The 24,308-nt window shown below is 42.7% G+C and overlaps 1 protein-coding gene and 1 non-coding gene across 2 annotated transcripts; one reads left to right on the top strand and one right to left on the bottom strand.

Annotated features, from left to right (window-relative positions):
* Nucleotides 1–2,089: 2,089 nt before the first annotated feature.
* On the bottom strand, nucleotides 2,090–4,375 carry LOC133784894 (uncharacterized). Its single transcript, XM_062224161.1, has one exon. It carries the CDS (start codon nucleotides 4,373–4,375, stop codon nucleotides 2,090–2,092), a length of 2,286 nt encoding a protein of 761 aa, XP_062080145.1.
* Nucleotides 4,002–4,108, top strand: LOC133787605 (small nucleolar RNA R71). The gene has a single exon (XR_009872615.1). It is a non-coding gene; the product is annotated as a small nucleolar RNA R71 (small nucleolar RNA).
* Nucleotides 4,376–24,308: the final 19,933 nt, after the last annotated feature.

Genomic DNA, 24,308 nt, shown 5'->3' with positions numbered 1-24,308 from the left:
AATCAAGGCTCTAGGTGTCCCAAACCTTGTAAACACATGTTTATGAAGGAACTTCATAACTACTCTAGCATCATTTGTCGGACTAGCAATTGCCTCTACCCATTTCGATACATAATCCACCGCCACTAGAATGTAGAGATTCCCAAAAGATTGCGGGAAGGGACCCATAAAGTCGATACCCCACACGTCAAACAATTCCACCTCCAAAATGAAATTCAGAGGCATTTCATTCCTAGCGGAGATATTGCCCACTCGCTGGCAGCGATCACAATGTTGAACAAAATTATGGGCATCCTTGAAAATAGAAGGCCAATAGTATCCTGACTGAAATATTTTGGCAGCAGTTCGTTGCCCACCAAAATGACCACCATAAGGGGCTGAGTGGCAGCTCTCTAGGATGCTGGAAACTTCACTTTCTGGGACACATCTTCGCATTATTCGATCTGGGCACTGTTTATATAAGTAAGGTTCATCCCAACAATAAAATCTGACATCATGTAGGAACTTTTTGAGCTGCTGTTTGGTAAAATCTGGTGGATACACGCCCCCAACTAAAAAGTTCACGATATCCGCATACCATGGTACTTCCTCTTGTTCCACAGCCAGCAATTGCTCATCAGGAAAAGTGTCTTGAATCTGCAATTTTTCCTCTGAATTGCTGCTGTAAGTGCTTGATTCCAGCCTTGATAAATGGTCCGCTACTTGATTTTCAGTGCCTTTCCTATCTCGGATTTCTAAATCGAATTCTTGCAGCAAGAGAACCCAACGTATAAGCCTCGGTTTAGAATCCTTTTTGGCTATCAAATATTTGATAGCGGAGTGGTCCGTGTACACAATAACTTTAGTCCCCACAAGATAGGAGCGAAATTTTTCAAAGGCAAAGATCACGGCCAGCAGCTCTTTTTCTGTTGTAGTGTAATTAATCTGGGCATCTACCAATGTTTTGCTTGCATAGTAAATAGAATGAAAAATTTTGTTCTTCCGCTGCCCAAGAACAGCCCCAATAGCGAAGTCGCTAGCATCACACATGAGTTCAAAAGGTAATGACCAGTCAGAAGCTGTGATCACTGGTGCTGTAACAAGGGCTGACTTCAATCTCAGAAATGCCTCTTGACATTCATCAGTAAAATCAAAAGGCCTATTTTGCTCCAGCAAGCTGCATAAAGGTTTGGACACCTTAGAAAAATCCTTGATAAAACGCCTGTAAAAGCCAGCATGACCGAGGAAACTTCTAATGCCTTTTATTGTGGTAGGGGCTGGTAGTTTCTCAATAACTTCCAGTTTAGCCTTGTCAACCTCTATCCCCTTGCTAGACACTTTATGCCCCAACACAATGCCTTCTTGCACCATGAAATGGCATTTTTCCCAGTTCAACACTAGATGAGTTTCTTCACACCTCTTTAAGACTTTTTCTAAATTCTCCAAGCAACCTTCAAATGAATCCCCATAGACAGAGAAATCGTCCATGAATATCTCCAAAATACTCTCAGCCATATCTGAAAAAATCGCCATCATGCACCGCTGAAATGTGGCCGGTGCATTGCACAAACCGAAGGGCATTCTTCTAAAAGCGAATGTGCCGTATGGGCAGGTGAAAGTAGTCTTCTCTTGGTCTTCCAGCGCTATAGAAATCTGATTATACCCAGAATACCCGTCAAGAAAACAGAAGAACTCCTTCCCCGCCAAGCGGTCCAACATTTGGTCGATGAAGGGCAAAGGGAAATGATCCTTTCTAGTGGCCTTGTTGAGTTTTCTGTAATCCATGCAAACCCGCCATCCGGTGACTGTACGAGTGGGAATAAGCTCATTGTTGTCATTAGTAACTACTGTAACGCCCCCTTTCTTCGGAACACATTGGACAGGACTCACCCACTTGCTGTCAGAAATTGGATAAATAATCCATAGTCAAGCCACTTAATGACCTCTTTTCGAACTACATCTTTCATTACTGGATTCAAACGCCTTTGCTGCTCCACAGAACTAGTACAATCAGATTCCAGCAAGATTTTATGCATACAAAGCGCTGGACTAATCCCTTGAATATCAGCCATTGTCCATCCAATCGCCCTTTTATGCTGCTTCAGCAGTTTCAGCAATGCCTCTTCAGCAAATGGCTTGGCAGCGGCTTTAACTCAAGCTGAGGTGGTTCTTCAACAGATGGCTTAGGGGCCTGAAAGTGCTTTTCTGGCAGATTTAGAGCTTCAAACACCTTACTAAATTTCTTGGTTGGTTGGCAAGAATCTACCCATGTAATCATCTCCTCATCTTCACTGCTATACTCCTCCTCTCTTCCAAAAATCTGAGTTTCCATAGCAGCTTTTTCCACCCTTTCATTAAACTTCTCAGCTACCAAAGTATCAACAACGTCAACTCTAGAGCATTCTTCCACTTCATCCGGGAATTTCATAGCTTTAAACACACTAAAGGTGATTTGTTGGTCATTCACCCTCATGGTAAGTTCACCATTCTGCACGTCAATAAGAGTACGCCCTGTAGCAAGAAAAGGCCTACCCAAGATTATAGGTACCTCTCTATTCGCTTCATAGTCTAAAATGATGAAATCCGCCGGAAATATAAATTTATCCACTTGAACTAACACATCTTCAATCTTGCCCTCGGGATGAGCCATAGATCTGTCTGCAAGTTGTAAAGTAACAGTAGTGGGTCGTGCCTCACCAATGCCCAGCTTCTTGAAAATTGACATAGGCATAAGGTTGATACTAGAGCCTAAGTCGCATAATGCTCTTCCCACATCTCTACCCCCAATTGAGCACGGAATTGTAAAACTGCCAGGATCTTTTAATTTAGGGGGTATTTTACTATTCAACATTGCGCTGCATCCTTCTGTAAGTGCTACAATTTCAAACTCCCCCAAACGCCTTTTCTTCGTCAAAATATCTTTTAAAAACTTAACATAATTCGGCATTTGCTCCAATGCTTCGACCAAGGGGATATTAATATGCAGCTGTTTCAGTACATCCAAAAACTTTCTGAACTGACCATCCTGTTGTTGTTTGCGAAATCGCTGCGGAAATGGAAGGGGCGGTTTAGGACCAGAATTTACTGGAGCAGTTTGCTGACCCTTTGCTGTAGCAATTGGGCCAGTTTCAGAAATTTCCTGGGCAGTTTTGTTACTTGTTTCTCCTTCACTTTGGATTGAAGTGGGCTCTCCACTACCCTGTATCTCCTCAGAATTTCCCAGATTTTTACCATTCCGCAGCTCAATAGCTTTACAGTGTTCTTTCCCATCTCTCCTTGGATTTTCTGTATCACTAGGCAAAGATCCTTGCGGCCTAGTTTTCATTTCATTGGCTAGCTGGCCGAGCTGCATCTCAAGATTACGAAGAGAAGCTGCTTGGCTCTGTATTACTGCATCATTCTTAGCCATATACTCCCTCATTAGATTCTCCAAAGAGTTCGGCTGGGAGTTTTGAACATGTTGTGAAGGTCTTGGCTGCTGTGAAAAACCCGGTGGATATGCTTGTCTTCCTTGTGCTGGTGCTGTGCTTGAACTTGCTCCTTGACCCCCCCATGACAGATTAGGATGATTCTTCCATGCTGGATTGTAGGTGTTCGAATATGGGTTGTTGTTGCGGTTGAAATTCTGATTTCCCACATAACAAACTGAGGCTGGATTTGAAGGGCAATTCTCAAAAGTATGCCCGTCCCCACAATACACGCATGACACTTCTGCACTTTGAATGGCAGCAGTTGGCTGAATACTTCCTCCCAAACTCATATTCTTCAAGATGTTGGTCATTGAGGCCATTTGAGCTGTTAGAGCCGTTAATGCATCTACTTCAAGAACTCCCGCCACCTTCCTACTTGTAGGAGCTCTAGTGTTTGACCATTGATAGTTATTACTTGCGATCCTTTCCAAAATCTCAAATGCTTCGTTGTAAGACTTGGAAAGAATGGCTCCATTAGCTGAAGCGTCCAATACCATTCTAGAAGCTGCATTGAGGCCATTATAGAAGGTCTCCATCTGTATACAGTGTGGGATACCGTGGTGTGGACATTTTCTTAAAAGCTCTTTGAATCTTTCCCACGCGTCACTAGTGGACTCATCTTCCAGCTGCTGAAATGACATAATCTCACTTCTAAACTTTGCATTTCTGGTGGGAGGGAAGTATTTTCTCAGAAATTTCTCAGCCAAGTCATTCCAATTTGTAACGGAATCGGGAGGCAAAGTGTTGAGCCATGATCTAGCTCGGTCTCTTAATGAGAATGGAAATAGCTTCAGCCTTAATGCTTCTTCACTCACTCCTTGAAGCTTAAAAGAATCACTCACCTCCAAGAATGAACGAAGATGGAGATGAGGATCCTCCGTTGGCATCCCGCTGAACTGCCCCACGGTTTGGAGCATTTGAAACATCACTGGCTTGAGCTCGAATTGAGCTGCTTGTATTTATGGCCTCACAATGCCGGGATTTAGCTCATTAAACATGGGGGCAGCGTATTCCCGTATTGCTCTAGCTCTGTCATCTGCCAAAACAATGGGATTAGTAACCTGCTGGCCATCCCCCTCATCATCAACACGCTCAGCCATAGTGCCTCGGCTTTTAGCCTTTTGATCCTTTCTCCTTTTTCTGAAAGTTCGTTCGATCTCGGGGTCAATAGGAGCAAGTTCACTGTCCTCTTGCTGGTTCATACACTGTAGGTACCTGAGTTTGCACAACCCAAACCAACAAGGTTAAAACAATGAAAATAAACTGTAAAATAGTTGATAAAACAGAATTTAATTTTAAAGTCCCCGGCAACGGCGCCAAAAACTTGTTGTGAATTTTCTAATGATTAAAATATGCGCAAGTATACACAATCGACAACAAGTAATACAGTGATAATGTATCAAAGTTCATCTCCACAGGGACTTTTCAACTAAATTAACGTAAAATCAACCAAAAACAGCTTATAATACAGTAACCAAATCAAGAGAAAGGTTGTGTAATTAATTCTGAAAATAAATGCAAATGAGCAAATTAATTCAACTAAAAATCAGAGATTAAAATGAAAGAATTCTGGGTGGATTTCAGATATGAGAAAAATAGATTTAGGTGGTTAATTCCCCTTGGTTCGTTCCAGTTGCTACAGCAATGGTTCAGCAATTTATGTCACAGTTAACAGATTTCGTAAAACCCAGTGAGTTTTTCCCAAAACTTACTATCTATTGTTTATAACCTCCCTCAATACATTCCTGTATTAAAACAAACTATAAACAATCCATCAAGCACCAAATCTTTAAGTTATACAAGGCAGCAAAATAGTCCTATTCCACTACTAAAAATCACCTAAAAATAGATGAATCTCTTGCATCAATTGAATGGGTTCAGTTAGACTTCCCTTTTCCAAGTTAGATCTAACTTAATAAATGCTAAATATGGCCAATAATTAACATTCAATTAACATTACAGCACATTCAATTGAACTATGACAAAAAAAACTTCACCATGCATTTAGAAATTTAGTTCATCCATAAGGGTTCATAACCACCCAAATCTCTAGAGTGTTAGTTCATAGCTGAAATTGTAAACATAAAACCAGTACAGAATGTTTCCATGGAGTTTGAGCAGAATTTGAGATGAGAAAATAATACAAAATTAAAGAGAAATAGAGATTAGAGAGAATTGAGTGTTGAGCTCTAGTCCCCCTTAGGCGTCTGTCTTCTTTTTCTCTCCTATTTCGTACTCCCTTCTTCTTCTTTCCTTCTCCTTCTCTCTGTACTTTTTCTCAGTGAAAAATAGTCAGAATCCTCCAAAAAATGATCCGTCCCTTCAATATGTCAGCTGCCTCCCCTTTAGGGTACTTGGTTTACCCTAATTAGTAAGTCAAAGTCAATTGTGCCCTCTTGTCCTCTGCCACACCATCCAGCTGACTCATTGTACAACAATCTCGCCACCTAGGCATCACTTATTCTTCATTAAGTCCAGCTGGAATTTGTCACGATTCTTCACTGGTCCCTGCCGATTGCTACGTTGTGGTTGCTATAGCATTGATAGAACAGCAACATGCTGTTTCCAGATTTGTTCCCCTTCTTGATCCAAAGTTCCCGAACACCTATTCCAGCCTCCTTTCCTGCTTAACACAAACACAGTAATTTACATAAAAACACTGAAAAATATTACAATACAAACCTAACTCTTACCCAGACTCACTACCTAGAATAACACACTAAAACTGACAAAATTACATGAAATAAGGACTTATTACTCTTTTTAGTTTTGAAAAGCAAGTTCAAAGATTATAAAAATAACTCTAAATCCTAGAGTTATCATCGACAATAGTCTTTCCAAAGTAAGAATTGACTGCCATGAATTTCTTTCTAAAATTATCCCTGAAATATGAAAAATCACATTATAATATAAAATTATTATTATTTTACATTTGACCAATAATTAATTATTATAGCATCTATGAGTTTAATATTAAGTTGTGAATAAAGTTAGAATTATTAAACTTTCCTACCAACTAAAAACAAGGTGAACAAACAAAAGAAACATACCCATTTTTTATCAAAAGAATTTCAAAGAGTACAAACTAACCAATGTCTAATGTTCCACGCTCAGAAAACTTTAATCAATAAACTTTCAAAGATATTTACACAATAAGAATAATCAATTCAATTAGGGGTCATAATAATCGATTTCTATCTATATAATTATTAATAAAATAATTATAATAATAGAAATTCATTTATAATAAAACATATGCTCGAAAATCATCAAGTTACACTCTAAAGTTTACTATAGAATTACCATTCAAAAACCGTCCCTTGGATGTTAAAAAGAAACCATAAAATCCTTTAATAATGATGTTTAAAGTTCGTAAACTTAAATCGTTGGATTAGAAATCGATATTTGTAATTATTTCGATAACTATAATAATTACTTTGAAAAAATTGACAAAAAATGATTAAATAAAGATCCATCAATTTTTTATAAATTCCGACAGCATAACAGCTGTAAATCGAACATCCCCAATTTTTAAAAACCTACATACACAACATATCAAACAATCCCAGGCAGCCAAATAAATAACATAACAATTCTAATTATTAAAACAATCCATTACAAATTTAAAAATAACATATCTGCAATAAAATAAATATAAACAATTATTAATAAAAAAATGTTTAATAAAAAAAAATACCTGGAATTAGCTCCTGCCGAAACCACCACCGCTGTCGACAGGTCCCTGTCGCCGTCGAGCCAACCCCGAGATCCCCAGCCCCCACGCCGTCTAGCCCAGCCAGCCCCGACCTTGCGTCGTCGAGCCCACCCCCCGAGCCCCAAAACCCCTAGCCACCGTCGAGCCCAGCCCGAGCCTCCCCTGCACTGTACAACCCGACCACGGGCCTCAACAGTTCATTAGAGAAACTTTGAGAAGACTTGAAGCGTCGGCATTGCTCTTTTGGCAACTTTGAGCGGCAACCATTCATTGTCTTATCTTTTCTACCGCCTCAGTTGCTTCTCTTACAGATTCGGGTCCTAAATATCGTCTTTCACCAACCTCATCCCAATGAAGTGGTGATCGGCTTTTCCGTCAATATAGCATCTCATAAGGTGCCATGCCTATCGTTGCCTGATAATTATTGTTGTAAGAGAATTCTATTAATGGAAGATACTTGCTCAAAGATCTTGAGAAGTCTAAAGCACATGCCCTCAACATATCTTCTAATATTTGTATGGTACATTCTGACTGACCATCGGTTTGAGGGTGAAATGTTGTACTTAGTTTTAAATTAGTGCCCATTGCATGTTGTAGACCTTTCAAGAACTTTGATGTGAAAATTGATCCTCTATCGGAGACTATCGTCTTTGGAACTCCATGTAGTCTCACTATCTCCGCCACATAAAGCTCTGAGTACTGCTCAGCATTATAAACTATTTTTATTGGCAAGAAGTGAGCAGATTTTGTAAGTGTATCTACTATCACCCAAACATAATCATGCTACTTGGTGGTCCTTGGTAATCCCGTCATGAAGTCCATCGCTATATCTTCCAATTTCCATTTGGTAATCTCCAATGGTTGCAAAGTTCCAGCGGGTCTCTGATGTTCAGCCTTAACTTGTTGACATGTAAGGCATTTTGCTACAAATTATGCTATGTCTTTCTTCATCCCTAGCCACCAGTACATTTTTTTGACATCTTTGTACATCTTGGTCGATCCCAGGTGAAGTGACTATGGAGTAGTGTGCTCTTCCTTCATAATACTTTCTCTTAATTCACCACTTTCGGGCACACATACTTGGTTCCTATATTGTAGCATGCCTTCTTTTGTCAAGGAGAAATCAACATTCTCTGAGCTTTGTAGTGCTGCCTTCATCTTAAGATGAAACTCGTCCTCTTGTTGTTTCTCCTTTATTTTCTCTATTAGTGTTGGCTTGATTGTGAGGTCAGCTAGTTGTCCAGTTATTAACTCAATTCCGGACATCTTAATATCATCTTGTAAGTGTTGAACTATCCCCTTAAGTGTTGATATGCTTTCGTAACTCTACCTACTAAGTGCGTCTGCCACGACATTAGTCTTTCCCGGACGATACAAGATCTCACAATCATAGTCATTTACTAACTCCAGCAACCTCCATTGCCTCATAGTGAGCTCCTTCTGCGTAAAGAAGTACTTTAGACTTTTTTGGTCCATATAGATTTCACACTTTTCTACCACTTTTTCGTCTTGCATCAAAACACATTCAAGTCCCTGCTTCAACGCATCGCAATACACTACAAACTTGCCCTTATCATTTGGGACGCATAAAACTGGGGCTGATATGAGCTTTTCCTTTAATGTTGGGAAGCTTTCTTCATACTTCTCCGTCCATACAAATTTTTGTTGCTTCCGTGTCAAATTTATTAAGGGTGTAGCTATTTTGGAGAGCCCTTCAACAAATCGTCTATAGGATCCTGCCAACCTTAGAAAACTTCTCACCTCTGTGGCACTCTTGGGTTTGGGCCAGTCCTTCACTGCTTTGATCTTGGTTGGGTCTACTTTTATGCCATTTTTAAACACAATGTGTCCTAGAAATGCCACCTTCTCTAACCAGAATTCACATTTCTTAAACTTAGCATATAATTGATGACTTTTGAGTCATTACAACATCAATCGCAAGTGCTCTTCATGCTTGGCTTTTGTCTTTGAGTAGATCAATATGTCATATATAAACACCACAACGAACTTATCCAGGTAGTCCTTAAATACTCGATTCATAAGGTCTATGAACGCGGCTGGTGCGTTCGTTAAGCCAAAAGACATTACCAGGAACTCGTAGTGTCCATATCTAGTTTGAAAAAGCCGTCTTTAGGATATATGCTTCTCATACTCTTAGTTGATGATACCCTTGCCGTAAATCTATCTTTGAGAATACCGTAGATCCTTGTAGTTGATAAAAAAGAACGTCTATTCAAGGTAAAGGGTATTTGTTTTTTATCGTCACTTTATTTAGTTCTCGATAGTCGATGCACATCCTCATGCTCCCATCCTTCTTTTTGAAAAAAACTACTGGTGCTCCCCAAGGTGAATAGCTTGGTCGGATGAAATTCTTGTCTAAAAGCTCATGCAGTTGTATCTTTAACTCTTTTAACTCGGTAGGTGCCATTCTATAGGGAGATTTCGGGATTGGTGTCGTCTCAGGTGCCAATTCTATTTCAAACTCAATTTCCCTACTCGGAGGTTATCCCGGTAGATCTTCTGGAAACACCTCGGGAAATTCGCATACAATATGTACATCCTTTGGTTCAAGCTGCGTCCCTCGTGTTTTTTCCACAACAGTGGCTAGAAATTCTTGGCAACCACTATTGATTAACCGTTGAGCTTTGAGAGCTGAGACTATCAGTATACGAGTTCGAGAAACTTCTCCTTTGAAGGTGAACTGTTCTCTGCCTTCTGTTTGAAAGTTGACTGTCTTACCCTTACAGTCTATCGTTGCCCCATGTTTTGCTAACCAGTCCATGCCTAAAATTACATCATAATCCTTAAGGTCTAACTCGATCAAATCTACTAGTAACTTTCTTCCTTTGATTCTAACTACAATGCTACGCACCCCTCTACTAGATAACATTCTTTCCCCCGAGGGTAACTCCGTGACAAACTTATCTCTATAAAGTTCGCATGGTTTATCTAAGCTGTCAATCATATTCATAGAGACAAAAGAATGTGTAGCTCCTAAATCGAATAAAACATTGCATAGTTTACCAGAGATAGTGACTTGACCTGTTACCAATGTATTACTAGTTTCTGCTTCAACTCTAGTAAGAGCAAAAACTCTGGCTGGCACAAGCTTGTCATCTTTCTTTTGGTCCTTCTACTTTGGGAAATCATTTTTAATGTGCCCTTCCTCTCCACAATTGAAACAACCTTTTGTCTTATATTGGCATCTTGCAGATAAGGCACTGGGGATATTCCACGTAGGGCTTCTTTTTCCCGTTACTTTCTGATGCAGTCTTATTCTTCTTGTCGATTTTTGATTTTGACCACCGTCATGTTTTTGTTTGTGGTCGTTCTGTTCATTGTTATTATTTTTGGCGTCCCTTTTGGTCGCACCTTCCTTCCAGATCCTTTCTTTTGCCTGGGCACCTTCTAAGGCTACCTCTAATGTTTATGCATAGGTGGTTATTACCCTAATCAACTTTACTTCATGGGCTATCATAGGTTTCAGTCCCTTCACGAATCTTTAATTCTTATCGTCTCAGTGGGTACCATGTCCGCTGCGAACTTAGCCAGCTTATCAAACTTCCTGGCATACTCTGTCACAGTCGAATTCCCTTGAGTAATCGCGATGAATTCGTCCACCCTTGGGGCTAGAATCGCAGGACTGTAATAATTCTTGTTGAAAACTTGGATAAACTCATCCCATGTCATAACGTTCACATCTCTAGTCTACTTCATTATATCCCACTAGATGCGGGCATCATTCTTTAGCAAGCTTGAAACACATGAGACTCGATCTTCATTTCCCAGCTGCATGTGTTCTATTATGGACTCCACCGATCGAAGCCATTCTTCTGCTTCTATTAGGTCAAATCCATCGTCAAAATTTGGTGGTTGCTACTTTCTAAAGCGTTCATACACTGCCTCGTAGAGAGGTTCTGCCAACTGTAGTAATTGTGCTAGAAGAATGACTTGATACGCCACTTGTTGTTGTTGCCCTGAGTTTATTTGGAACTCTTCTTCCCTTCTCCTTAGCTCTGCCCTAAGACGGGCATTTTCTCTTTCCAAATTTTCTCGAGTAGCAACAGCTGCCGGTTCTTCCACTACATTGGGTGCTTCTGGCACTCCTGTGGCTGCTAGAAATTCTTCATATATGGGGGTGGCAGCTACTCCTCTTCCTCACCCTTCCCCTTACTCAGCCTCTGTCTCGGCCTCTTCCCTAGCCATTTAGTCTTTCAGATCTTCTTGGTTCCTGTTCCATGTGTCTTTTTTGTTTCCCCAAAAGAGAAAAGTTATAAAAGCTAAGACAAACAAAACAAGTAGAGGTTATAACTAAGCCTATTGTACTACTGTCTGTTAGGTCCATCTATCTATTAGAACTACCCTATTACAATTAAGTCCAACTTGGGTAAATGGGTCTTAACTAGAGTTGGGTTCAGTTTATCGTACCCACTACTAAGGCCCCTTAACTTCCACTTGAACCCAAAAGACATGAATTTGAAGCCTTGCTTTATTAATTTTTATTCGTTTAAATTGGACCCAATCTAATAATGCAAAGCAAATGGGCCTTCACAAATGGGATAACCCATAAGAGAGGAATTTAAACTTTACACTTTCAATTGAATCCAAAATTCTTAACACTTACTAAACAATGAATAACAATAGCAAATAACTTGTTATATTAAAAAAAAATAAGAAACTAATTACAAACTAGTGAAAATTTTCTAAAACAGCATAAAATAAATTTAACGATGTGTTCTTATATACGTCTAATCCTCCACATCGGATCCTTCTTCTAGCATATCTTGAGTGAAGTCCTCATTATTACACCCAGATTTCGAGACCTGAGATTGTGACCTCGAAAGCTGGATTTGCCAGGTGTGAGCTCGTGATATCTAAAGTGCATGTTCGTGGTCCAGATGTCAAACCCTCGAAGCAAGGCGGCAACCTCGAAGATATGTAACCTCGAAGTTCTTTCTAAGCTCGAAAGACATAGCATTGGGGTATATCCGTTGCCAGGTGTCTTCGGATCAAGTAGCCTGAGCTTGGCATGAGTATAAGCTCAGAGTGTAACAGCCTCAGTGGTATTTACTCGCTCTGAGCTGGTCTTAGGGTAAGGTGGCTAGCTCATAACTTATCTATAGACCTGGACCGGCATGATGCTGATTGCTGACCTCGAACGACTTAATGGGTCATCTGATGAGACGCGTTTCATGCATTTAAAGATATTTATTGTTGTAACATCCCAACATTAAAGGGATATTAACAAGTCTGCTATACAACCCCTGGTCTTCAGGGGACGTTTCCTTGTATATAGGAGTTACAGAATTTAATATCGTTATTTTCATTAATAAATAGGAGTATCTTCCCGAAATATGTGGGAATGAACTCTAACACCTTCTATAAATAGAGAGGTCAAGAACATTTGTAAAGGACGGATCTTTTGATATCTTGAGAGAAATTCTGGAGAATTCATCCCTGAAGGATTTCCAGAAAACTCCAAAGTCTTAATAAAATAGACTCGTGGACTAGGCAGAGTTAACTGTTGAACCACGTAAAATTCTTGTTGTTCTAATGTATTATTCATCTGCGCCATAGTTCCTATTGTTTAATTGCTCTACATTTTAAGTTGACAAAAAACGGCATTAACAATTCGGTGCTTTCATTGAGAGCCTTAAGCAGTATAATCCCTGATTAGCTATGGTCACGAATGATCATAATATTCATAAAGAAAACTATCCACGACGCCCTGGGAAGCAGCTAATGACGAATCCAGAACCTGAAGAGAGAAGTGAGTCCTCCGATTCTCGAGGACCTCCAGTACCCAGGGATGATGAGGACATGTATTATAATCCCGAACGGTACGTCCCCATTGTGGAACTTGAAAACTGACAGTTAAGAAAATAGTTGGCTGAGGCCAAGAAGCGGAACGAGGAGTTGACTAGGTTAGCCACAGAGGTGCAGGTGACTCATCCTCAACCTTTGCATGAGAACCAAGCCCCACCTCCTTGGGACGTTCATGTTCCTCCCCGCAGGCCTCGTGGGCGACCTCGGAAAAATGCTGCCATAAGAAGAACGGAGTAACCTCTGCCACCAGCAGAACAATCTGCTCCCTCGAGACCCCGAAGAAACACTCGAGCTAGAGCTCCGGTTAACTCAGCTGCAGAGTTACTAGCAGAAACTGGGAATAACCGAGCCCCCGCAGAGGCTCGGACTTAGGCTCCTGGTAACACGCAGAATGTTACCGAGCCGGCACAGGCGAACTCAGGACCATCTAGACCCCGAAACTGGTGGCAGCCACCATCACCCATACAGTTCCCTCCATCGCCAATAAGATATCCCTCACCGCCTCGGAGGAACACACAACCGACTCAGGCTGATAGGGAAAGGCAGACTAGACGGAAGCAGGGGAATGGAAAAGCGGTTAGAGAACGGAGAGCCGCCCAGCCTACGAGAAGCCAAATGTCTCGGTCTCGCATTGTAGAGACGAGGCAGCCTGAAAGGAATCCATGTCGAAAAAATCATGCAACGAGCCTCGCCAGTGATGACACAGGGGACCCCAGATCAGTCAGTATGTATGATCAAGGACGTAGAAATACTGGGAGCCAAAGGAACCACCCTGACTTACGGGAACACCTGAATCAGAATCGAGGTAGCGGTAATCCCTCAAACCCAGATCTGAGAAATCGCCTAAATGGGCGCAAGGATCCCCTACGAAGGCGCGAGCCTGGAATTGTGATCAATGATAACGAATTTTAGGCGAGACCCCATGTGGACCCAGTTCAGGATAGAATTGACCAACTGGAAAGAGCATTTAGGCTCTTACAGAATGAGCAAGGTCGGAATCAAGACGAAGATTCTGATGAGGAGCTTGAGCCATTCGCTCCCTACATTTCCAACACTCTGTTTCCTCAAGGGTTTCAGATTCCTCATGTCCTACCTTTTGAAGGGAAGTCCAACCCGTATAGTCATTTGAGTACATTTAACACTATAATGAGAGCAAGTAATGTGGGTTACGAGCTCAGATGCATGTTATTTCTAGCATCACTTATAGGACCAGCGAAAAACTGGTTCAAAAAATATAAGAGACATTCAATCACTTCTTGGGATCAGTTGTCGAAAGACTTCAAGAAGCAGTTTAGAGCCATGATCGGGGTAAGACCTGAGGCATCGACCTTGACCAACGTCCGGCAACAACCAAATGAAATGTTGAAGAGCTACCTTACAAGATTTAATTTGGAAGTCGCCCGAGCTCAGGATGTAGACGACAACAGTCATTTAATGGCCGTCCAAGCTGCGGTAATGCTGGGAAGTCCCCTCTGGGAAGATATGCAGAGGAAGCTTGTGAGGTCCTTAACTGAGTTTAATCGACGAGCTCAGAGGTTTGTCAATGTAGAAGAGGTGAGGTCAACGCTGAATATGACCTCTCAGCCCATAACTACAACGATAAACGTAAACTTTGCCTCGACCTCGGCGAACCCGTCGACCTCGAAACCCCCTGCCAAAAATCCTTCCAAAAGAAAGAAGAATGAAGGAAGTAACCCCGAGGCAGAAGGAGGAAAGAAGAAGAAAGGGGAAAGATACTTCTCCGTGTACAAGGTGTACACTGAGCTCAACGAGTCTTGGGAGAATATTTACCTGGCTAATGAAAACCAGGTCCCTTTCAGGCGTCCAGACCCCATGAGAAATCAAAAGTCCAAGAGAGACTCAAGTAAATACTTTCGATTTCACAGAGATACTGGGCACACTACTGATGAATGCAGGCAACTAAAGGACGGGATCGAAGGACTGATCTCGAGAGGATACTTCAGGCAGTATGTCAGGAACCAAAACAATAATCAGGCTTCTACCAGCCAGAGGACAGCCGCGCTACCGCCTGTTCAAAACAACAATTCCCGAGCTAGGGAAGAAGAGAGACCCCCTCCAATTGATGGAGAAGATGTGGTAACCATCTCGGGTTGGCCTCACCTCGCAGGATCGGGCAAGAACGCCGAGAAGCGATATGTGAACGAGTTAAAAACTGGGGACGGGTCCCCTTATGAACCCGAACCCAGAGCTCCAAAATACCAAAAGGTTGAATCTCAGCCTATAACCTTTACTGAGGATGATGCATCCCATGTCCAGTTTCCTCACAATGACCCACTGGTCATCACTCTCCAGCTCGCGAACAAGAGAGTTCACCGAGTTCTCATTGATAATGGGAGCTCAATGAACATACTCTATAAGGCCACCTTAGAAAAGATGGGACTCACGCTTCGTGACCTAAAAGCCTATGCAACGACGTTGTACGGTTTTTCAGGAGAAGGGATTGCTTGTATGGGGTCCATTGAACTCCCTGTGACATTGGGAGACTACCCAGTCTTAACAACCAAGATGATGGAGTTTGTTGTAGTGGACCTACCATTGGCCTACAACGTGCTGCTCGGGAGATCCGCCCTAGTAGGGCTGGGAGCAGTCACGTCTGTAGGGCATTTGTCCATCAAGTTCCCGACTTCTAGTGGCATCGGGACACTGAAGGGAGATCAGTTAGCCGAAAGGGAATGCTATAGCGTTTCCATAAGAGGAAAAATGCAGACAAGCGCACAAGCGCTCGTCGTTATTCAAAATAAGGACGGGACAGTCCTGGAGATAGATGAAGAAATCGACCCAAGAGTGGAGGAAATAGCAAATCTCAAACCGTTAGAAGAGCTCGAAGAATTCAGGCTCGAAGAGTCAGACCCCCCGAAAACGGTAAAGGTCGGGAAAAACTTCCACGAAGAAACCAAATAGAAATTAATTTGCTTTTTGAAGAAGAACCAGGACATCTTCACATGGTCACATTCAGACATGATAAGAATAAGTCCAAATGTAGTGAGCCACGCACAAAATATCGATAAAAGCTTCCCGCCAAAGCAGCAAAAGCGAAGACTACTGAATGATGATAGGAAGAAGGCCCTTAAAGTGGAGGTCGACAGGTTAAAAGCAAACTGATTCATCAGGGATGCTTTTTACCCCGATTGGGTAGCCAATCCGGTGCTAAAACCCGAAGCCTAATGGGACGTGGAGAACCTGCATTGACTACTCGAACCTCAATAAGGCATGTCCTAAGGACTGTTTTCCTTTACTGCGGATCGACCAGGTCGTGGACGCCACGACAGGGCATGGACTCATGTCTTTCATGGATGCCTATTCTGGATATAACCAGATTGTCATGCATGCCCCTGACCAAGAGCATACGAGCTTCATAACAGACAAAAGGTTATATTGTTATAACGTCATGCCATTCGGGCTCAAGAATGCTGGAGCCACTTACCAGCGGCTCGTAAACATGATGTTCTCCAAGCAAATAGGTAATAACATGGAGGTTTATGTTGATGATATGTTAGTTAAATCTCAACTTAACAATAACCATGTGGATGATCTCGAAGAATGCTTTGCCGTGTTACGGAGGTATAACATGAAACTTAACCCTCAGAAGTGCTCTTTCGGAGTATCTTTAGGAAAATTCCTGGGCTTTATTGTAAATGCTCGGGGAATAGAAGCTAATCTAGACAAGATCCAGGCTCTGATCGATATGCCTTCACCTCAAAAACACAAAGATGTCAAGAGTTTGACTGGCAGGATGGCGACACTAAGTAGGTTTATCTCAAAATCTACAAATCGTTGTCTTCCGTTTTTCAACCTGTTGAGAGGAAGCAAGAAATTCGAATGGACAAAGGAATGCCAGTTTGCTTTTCAGGAACTCAAGAAATACCTCGCAGAACCTCCCATCTTGTCAAAACCCATTACGGGAGAAGTTCTGTACTTATACCTTGCTACGACCAAGCACGCCATAAGCGCGGTACTCGTGAGGGAAGAAGGAAAAGTGCAAAGGCCCGTGTATTACCTAAGTAAAAGATTACTGGGGGGCAGAATCAAGATATCCCTTGATGGAGAAGTTAGCTCTCAGCCTAATTCACTCTTCTCGAAAGCTTCGACCCTATTTTCAAGCGCACCCCATCCATGTACTAACTGATTAACCACTAAGACAAGTCTTGTCCAAGCCAGAAGCTTCAGGTCAACTGCTTAAATGGGCTGTTGAACTCGGACAATTCGAGATCACTTATCACCCAAGGATGACCATAAGGGGACAAGCCTTGGCAGACTTCATAGTGGAATGTACGGGCGTGGCCAACGATGAAGTTATAACCCCGGCACGCGAGCTATGGAAACTTTATGTTGATGGGTCTTCTAATGAGAATAGATCGGGGGCAGGAGTAATTTTGATCACCCCTGCAGGAAGCCGATTTCACTCTACCTTAAGATTTGACTTCGATGCGTCGAATAACGAGGCCAAGTACGAGGCTCTACTGGCAGGACTTAGCATAGCCAAGGAGCTCAAAGCCAAACCAATACATTTCTACAGCGACTCTCAGCTGGTGGTTAACCAAATTTTAGAAGAGTACCAAGCTTATGGTACGAGGATGGTGGCATACTTAGAAAAAGCGAAGTCGGCACTAGAGCACTTCGAGTTCTATGCGATAGAACAGGTCCCCCGAGAATAGAACTTGAATGCGGATGCCTTAGCCAGGCTTGCTACTTCTACCTAGAGTCACAAACTGAATATCGTGCCTATCGAACATCTCGCGATGCCCAGTATTGACGAGCCAGAAGAGGAGGATGTGTGTATGATCAACTTCGAGCCAACCTGGATGACTCTGATAATTGAATACCTTGAGACCGGTGTTCTCCCGGAAGAGCGGACCAAGGCTTGAAAGTTGATGTATCAAATCCCTCATTATACCATTGTAGATGGAAGGTTGTATAGAAGAGGATATTCCATGCCACTACTCCAGTGTGTGACTCCACCCGAAGCTAAGAAAATCATAGAAGAAATTCATGAAGGGTTCTGTGGAGACCATACTGGGGGGCATAGCCTGTCCAAGAAAATCATACGCCAGGGATACTTCTGGCCTGCCATCAAATCAGACTCGTTCAACTACGTCAAAAGGTGTGATAAGTGCCAACAATTCGCCACAATTCCTTGAGCTCCACCATCCGAGCTAACTATGATGACCTCCTCGTGGCCATTTGCGGTATGGGGAATCGACCTCATAGGCTCCCTTCCGACTGGCAAGGGCGGAGTAAAATACGCAGTAGTTGCCGTAGATTACTTCACGAAGTGGACTGAAGCTGAACCTTTGGTGACAATAACATCGAAGAAAGTCCTTGACTTTGTGGTGAAAAACATCATATGTCGATATGGGATGCCGAGGAAGATTGTGTCCAATAATGGTACCTAATTCGACAGCGATCTGTTTACCAACTTTTGCGAAAAAATGGGATAATAAAGAGCTTCTCGTCAGTGGCCCATCCCCAGGCGAATGGCCAGGTCAAAGCTGTAAACAAAACCCTAAAAAGTACGCTGAAGAAAAAGTTGGAAGAAGCTAAAGGAAGATGGCCCGAAGAGTTGCACCAAGTTATGTGGGCGTATAGGACCATGACCCGTACATCAACAGGACATACCCCATTCTCTCTGGCGTACGGTTGCGAGGCTATGTTGCCAATCGAGGTCGAAATTTCCACGATTTGAGCCCTCGCTTATGATCAAACCTCGAACCACTCTCAGCTCGAAGAAACTCTAGACCTGATCGATGAAAGAAGGAACGAAGCTCAATTAAAAAATGATGCATACCAACAGCGAGCTACCTGGTACTTCAACAAAAGAGTTCGAAATAAAAAATTCAGCGTAGGAGATTTGGTGCTAAGGCGGGTATTCTTGGCGACACGAGATCCAGCAGCTGGTGTGCTCGGGCCAAATTGGGAAGGACCTTATCAGATAGAATCAGTCGCCCGGCTCGGCGTATATAGGTTGGCAAGATTGGATGGAAGTCTGGTACCACGAGCATGGAATGGCGAACACCTACGACCTTACTATCAATAGTGTAGGAAGGATGTTGCCTATAACCATGCTTGTTTGTCTGTACTGTTTTTCTATTTTTGGATTTTTTTCAAATAAAGTTTGATTTCGTTTAATATGCTGTATTTTTTGCAATCTCTCTTAATTTAATAACCTATGGTCACACTCATAGGATATTAAGGGGGCATTAGTGGTACATATTCCATCAACTTGAAAAAATAAAATAGCATATATGAAACGCATACAAGTGTTTGGACGTAACCAAATGCGTGAGCTGAGATAGTTTGGATATAACCAAACTATCAAAAACTTAAAAATGTTTGGTTGTAACCAAATATGCATACTAGATTAAAAATATAAGTGTATGGATTACAAACCTAACACGACCTTAATAGGTTTGGAACAAACCAGCTAAAACTAATCGACAGTAAGTTGGAACATAACCCACTTCGTGTTAAGTCGAGATCGAGGCTGGAGTATCTTCCAAAACAATAGTTTCGACCTCATAACCTCGGGGAGCTAACCGAGGACGAGAAAAAGTAACTAAAAAAGTAAGATATAACTAAACCATTTGCATTACAAGCCATATAAGCACTTTCAGGCGCATGGTAAAAGTAATATCCGACCTTGACAAATAATGAGATCGGAAGCGGATAATTTGAGCAAGCTGTGTATGAATGCACTGAACCTCGAGCTTAAATCCAAACCATGTTTGTATGAATAAACAGGCATAAATGACATTTTAATATAAAGTGTGCAAAATATTTCAGCCCAAGAAATGTAAAGCATATATATTAAAATAAAATAAAATGGTATCTCAAATATCATATAAAGGCAGCTCTTTTATGAGCTGTAGAATTGTCTTGGCCCTATGGGCATAAATAATAAATCAAACATAAAAGGCTATTACAAAAGTTTCAGAGGGACACAGCCCCGAGACAAGAATTAAGAAGGAGGAACATTCTCCTTGGCCTTCTCAGCATCAGCGTCCCCTCTGGGCCTCTCCGCCTCATCTCGAGCAGTCTCCTCATCGTCCAGCCGAGCCTGCCATTGGGCCACAAGCTTCGCTTCAAGAGGGCCTAAGAAGCTAGTGTCGAGGTCGACATTGTTGGCCCAGATTCTGTACATGGCCATGTCGACTGCCCGGTCCTTCTTCTCCTTAAACTCCTTGAGAAGACGACTCTTTTAACCTTCCATAATCTCGAAAGTGGCGGCCTTCTCTTCTTCAAGATTGGTATTGGTCTCCTTGACCCGAGCATTCTCCTTTTCAAGCTCCGCGAGCCGGGCATTCAGCTTTTCAAGCTCAGAAGACTTGTCCTTTAACTCCTCAGCTCCTGCCTCCACCTTTGCTTTTGTTGCCTTGAGCTCGTCACTCAGTTTAAGCTAAAGATCCTTCGCCTCCTGAGCAAGAGTCATGCTCAAGTGAGCTTCGTTGTTCAGCTTATAATTAAGCTGAGCATCGACAGCAAGAGCCTGACATAAAAAGAAAAAAAAAACCAAATTAGCATATGGACCAAGTGTAAATGCAGCTAAATAGCGAGAGAAGAAAGATTACCGTAGCGTGGAGCTCAACGCTCTTCTCGTAAAAAGTGTTGCAGTCCTTGGCATTGTTCAGAAACTACCAATGAGGAGTGTCGAAGCTCCCAAAGCTCTGACCCACCCGAGACAGAATGTCCGAGCCTAGTGTTGCCCAATGAGGTCCGGCAGCGTTGTCGATCACATACTCATCAACATGAGTAGAGATCGAGAGCAATGGTGTCTTCGAGGACGAGGGTTTCTTCGAAGACAGGCCAACTGAAGCATTGATTTGGGATGCAGGAGGAGCAGGAGGTAGAGTCAACAAGGAGGTCTCGGCCTGAGCAGGTGGACTCAGGGTTGTGCTCGAGGCAACAGAAGCCGGGGGAGGTGGTGTTTTCTCGGTCCTCTTAAGGACCTTGGCAGGCCGGTCATTTTCTCACGACCCCCTAGGACGCTTACTCATCTTGGCTCCGCCCCTTACCAAGATGTTATCAAGGTTGGAGTCCATCTCGCCTGCACAGTTACACCACATTATGAGTTATCGAAAAATAAAGTAACTCAACATAATGCAGACATACAAGGGATAAAAAGACAAGTGGAGAGAAACCTAACTGGAACTCTCCCACGAGCTTGTGCTCGGCGACCAAAAAATTCCCCCATCTTTAGAATAGGCGGGGGGAGTGCCTTCCCTATAGGTGGATGTCAACCTCGAAGGGTCCCTATAGTCGTTAGTCCTGTATTGGACGGCTATTCCGTCCCATACCTCGTTCAGGCTATACATGGTGTCGTATTTCTCGAGCCAGCTATCGAACCTATGTACCCTATCGTCTACCCAAGACCATACATAGAATTGGTTCCTATCGTCCTTGCATAATATTAACCTATCGGGTTTATGCTTTAGTAGTGAGGGGGACCACATATTCGAGCTAAGGATGACTGTACCTTGTTCATCCGAATTCGAGCTTGAGGCCTCGTCATTGGCCTTATTCCCCGAGTGTGGACTCCTATAATGAACTGGAGATGGAGGCCTCGCATCTCTCCTTGGGGGGTGGTTGCTGGTTGGCAGAGGCACGAGCTCCCACCGGTCGTATTTTTTATTGGACCAGTCCGATGTAGAATGATCCTCTTCTAAGAGCCCACATGCCCGGAGCTTGCCTTCATGAAGGAGGTAGGAGAGGGACCTCCTGCCACAGGGAAGTTGGAGTAGAGTCTCTCTATGCTCCCTCATCTCATTGGTGGGAGTAGGGGGATGATAGTTGGCTGGAAAATCAAGCACATTTCAGCTAAGCACGAGCCTAAAACAAAGTTTGAGCACAAAAAAGAGGAAAGTTGAGATACTTACGAATCCGTCTGAAAGAGTATAATCGTGACGGGGCTAGGCCATCTGTCCAAAAGAAGGCCTTCTTGAAATCAGGAGGGTGGTTAGGAAGATCTTCAAACATCTTCTTCTCCTTGGGATAGCTCGAGAGATAGTAGAAGCCATCTCCTCCCTGAGCTCGAGAGGGATTGCTTTTCTAGCAAAAGAGATATAAGATCTCTTCTGGCGAAGGTCCTTTCCACTTCAGCTCATGGTACAGTGACCTCAGAGAAAACAGAACCTTGTAGGAATTGGTGTTGAGCTGGAAGGGAACCAACCCAACAAAGTCTGTGAAATCCTTGAAAAAAGACTTCAAGGGCAGTACCGCCCCTGCCTTCATATGCTCCTGGCTCCAAGCTGCGTATCCCAACTGACTATCAGGATTCCCATCTCCTGGAGCGTGGCAACTCTGCTCGTTGGAGGTTGGGGCTCGACACCTTAGCGAGCCTGATAGCCCTATGCCATGAAAGGCCAGAATATCAGTTATCTGACCTAGTGACGGGACTGAGCTCCAGTAATGCTTGGCCTCGAAGAATTCTCTCCTCGGCTGCGAGGTAGAAGGTTCCCCCATCAGTGAAAACTGAAGATCACCGAGCTTGAAGGTGATTGTCACTTTAAGCGTAGGATCGAGAGGAATCGGTCTAGGCTCGGTGTCCGGATCTGGGTGAAGGGAGACCCTTAGTCTTTTCCTTTTCCCTTCTTCGACCTCATTGATCTGACCTCGGAAGTGGTCTCGAGTGTCCTCTTGTTCACGCCTCAGATCATGCTCCTGAATTAAGCGTTGGTTCCGAGTGAAAGGAGACTCCGGGCTCGAAGTTACTGGTGAATAAGGAATTGCGAGCTTTGACCCCCACCACTTTTCCGAATTCTGCAGCATCTAACAAGAAAGAAAAAGGGTGAGGGCCAAGCGAACAAGAAATAAAGAGAAAAATAGTACCTAAGCTCAAATAATCGAGGCTACAAGGCAAGCTCGATCCAAAGGATGAAGCCAATCTCAGAGCGTGTATTCCACCGAAAGGAAGGAAGGTGGATAAGTTATGAGAAATCCCGAAATATGAGGGAAAAAAGGTGGTGGTTATTAAAAAAGGTGATATTTTTGGGAATTGTGCATTCCTTAAAAAACCCTGATTTTGTACCCGATATCTTGGTGTGCAAGATATGGTCTCTAAAATTCGAAATCCCAAAAAAGGAACCATATTTGGACCCTTTTTCGTAAAAACTGGGTCTGAACCTAATGTCTATCAGTCGAAGCACCTTAATCCTAGTGCCCATGGTGTAACGAATGCATAAACATACATGAAAAAAATGTATATATAACGCAAAGAAGCCATGAATCGAAGACTTACACAATGTGATCGGTGGAAATAGAGAAATGGATGATTGAATGAGCGGTTGCAAGTGCGATCTCACTGAGTCAAAAAGTCCAACGTTGCTTTGTCTTCTCGACTTGGAGAACATGCAAGAACTAGACAAGAAAGGCTCTGGTTTTTTCTTTCTGAAAGTTTGAATGTGAAGAAAAAATGGAGAAGACAAACAAGGACATATTTATAGGCCCTCGAGGATTTTAAGGGTTCAATTAATCTAGGCCATTGGCCAAATTTTGTATCAGATCTGAAGGCCAGGGACAAATGACATGATGGTACAATAAAGTTGGCAGGCGAACGATCATGGGCAGAGTTTCAAGGCACTCAAGTACCTTGAGTGAGCAATACCCAGCTGACGCGTGTCCATACTCGAGTGTGTGACTGAACGGTTCCCGAAGGAAGTAGTTCAAAAGTTTCCTTCTCATAGGATTCGAACAAATAATTTTGAGGGGGAAAAATGTTACACCCAGATTTCGAGACCTGGGGTTGTGACCTCGAAAGCTGGATTCGTCAGGTGTGAGCTCGTGATATCTAAAGTGCATGTTCGTGGTCCAGATGTCAAACCCTCGAAGCAAGGCGGCAACCTCGAAGATATGTAACCTCGAAGTTCTTTCTAAGCTCGAAAGACATAGCATCGAGGTATATCCGTTGTCAGGTGTCTTCGGATCAAGTAGCCCGAGCTTGGCATGAGTATAAGCTCGGAGGGTAACACCCTCAGTGGTATTTACCTGCTCCGAGCTGGTCTTGGGGTAAGGTGGCTAGCTCATAACTTATCTATAGACCTGGACCGGCATGATGCTGATTGCCGACCTTGAACGACTTAATGGGTCATCTGATGAGATGCGTTCCATGCATTTAAAGATATTTATTGTTGTAATATCCCAAAATTAAAGGGATATTAACAAGTCTGTTATACGCCCCCTGGTCTTCGGGGGACGTTTTCTTGTATATAGGAGTTACATAATTTAATATCATTATTTTCATTAATAAATAGGAGTATCTTCCCGAAATATGTGAGAATGAACTCTGAGAACCCTCTATAAATAGA

The sequence above is a fragment of the Humulus lupulus genome, chromosome 6 (genome assembly GCF_963169125.1).
Source record: "Humulus lupulus chromosome 6, drHumLupu1.1, whole genome shotgun sequence".
Taxonomy (NCBI): Eukaryota; Viridiplantae; Streptophyta; class Magnoliopsida; order Rosales; family Cannabaceae; genus Humulus; species Humulus lupulus.
Note: the sequence above shows the minus strand (reverse complement) of the source record. Positions and strands in the feature narration are given on the sequence as shown.

Bases quoted from the DNA above. Each gene is read 5' to 3' on its own strand.
- LOC133784894 (XM_062224161.1), bottom strand. From the start codon at position 4,375: ATGTTTCAAATGCTCCAAACCGTGGGGCAGTTCAGCGGGATGCCAACG.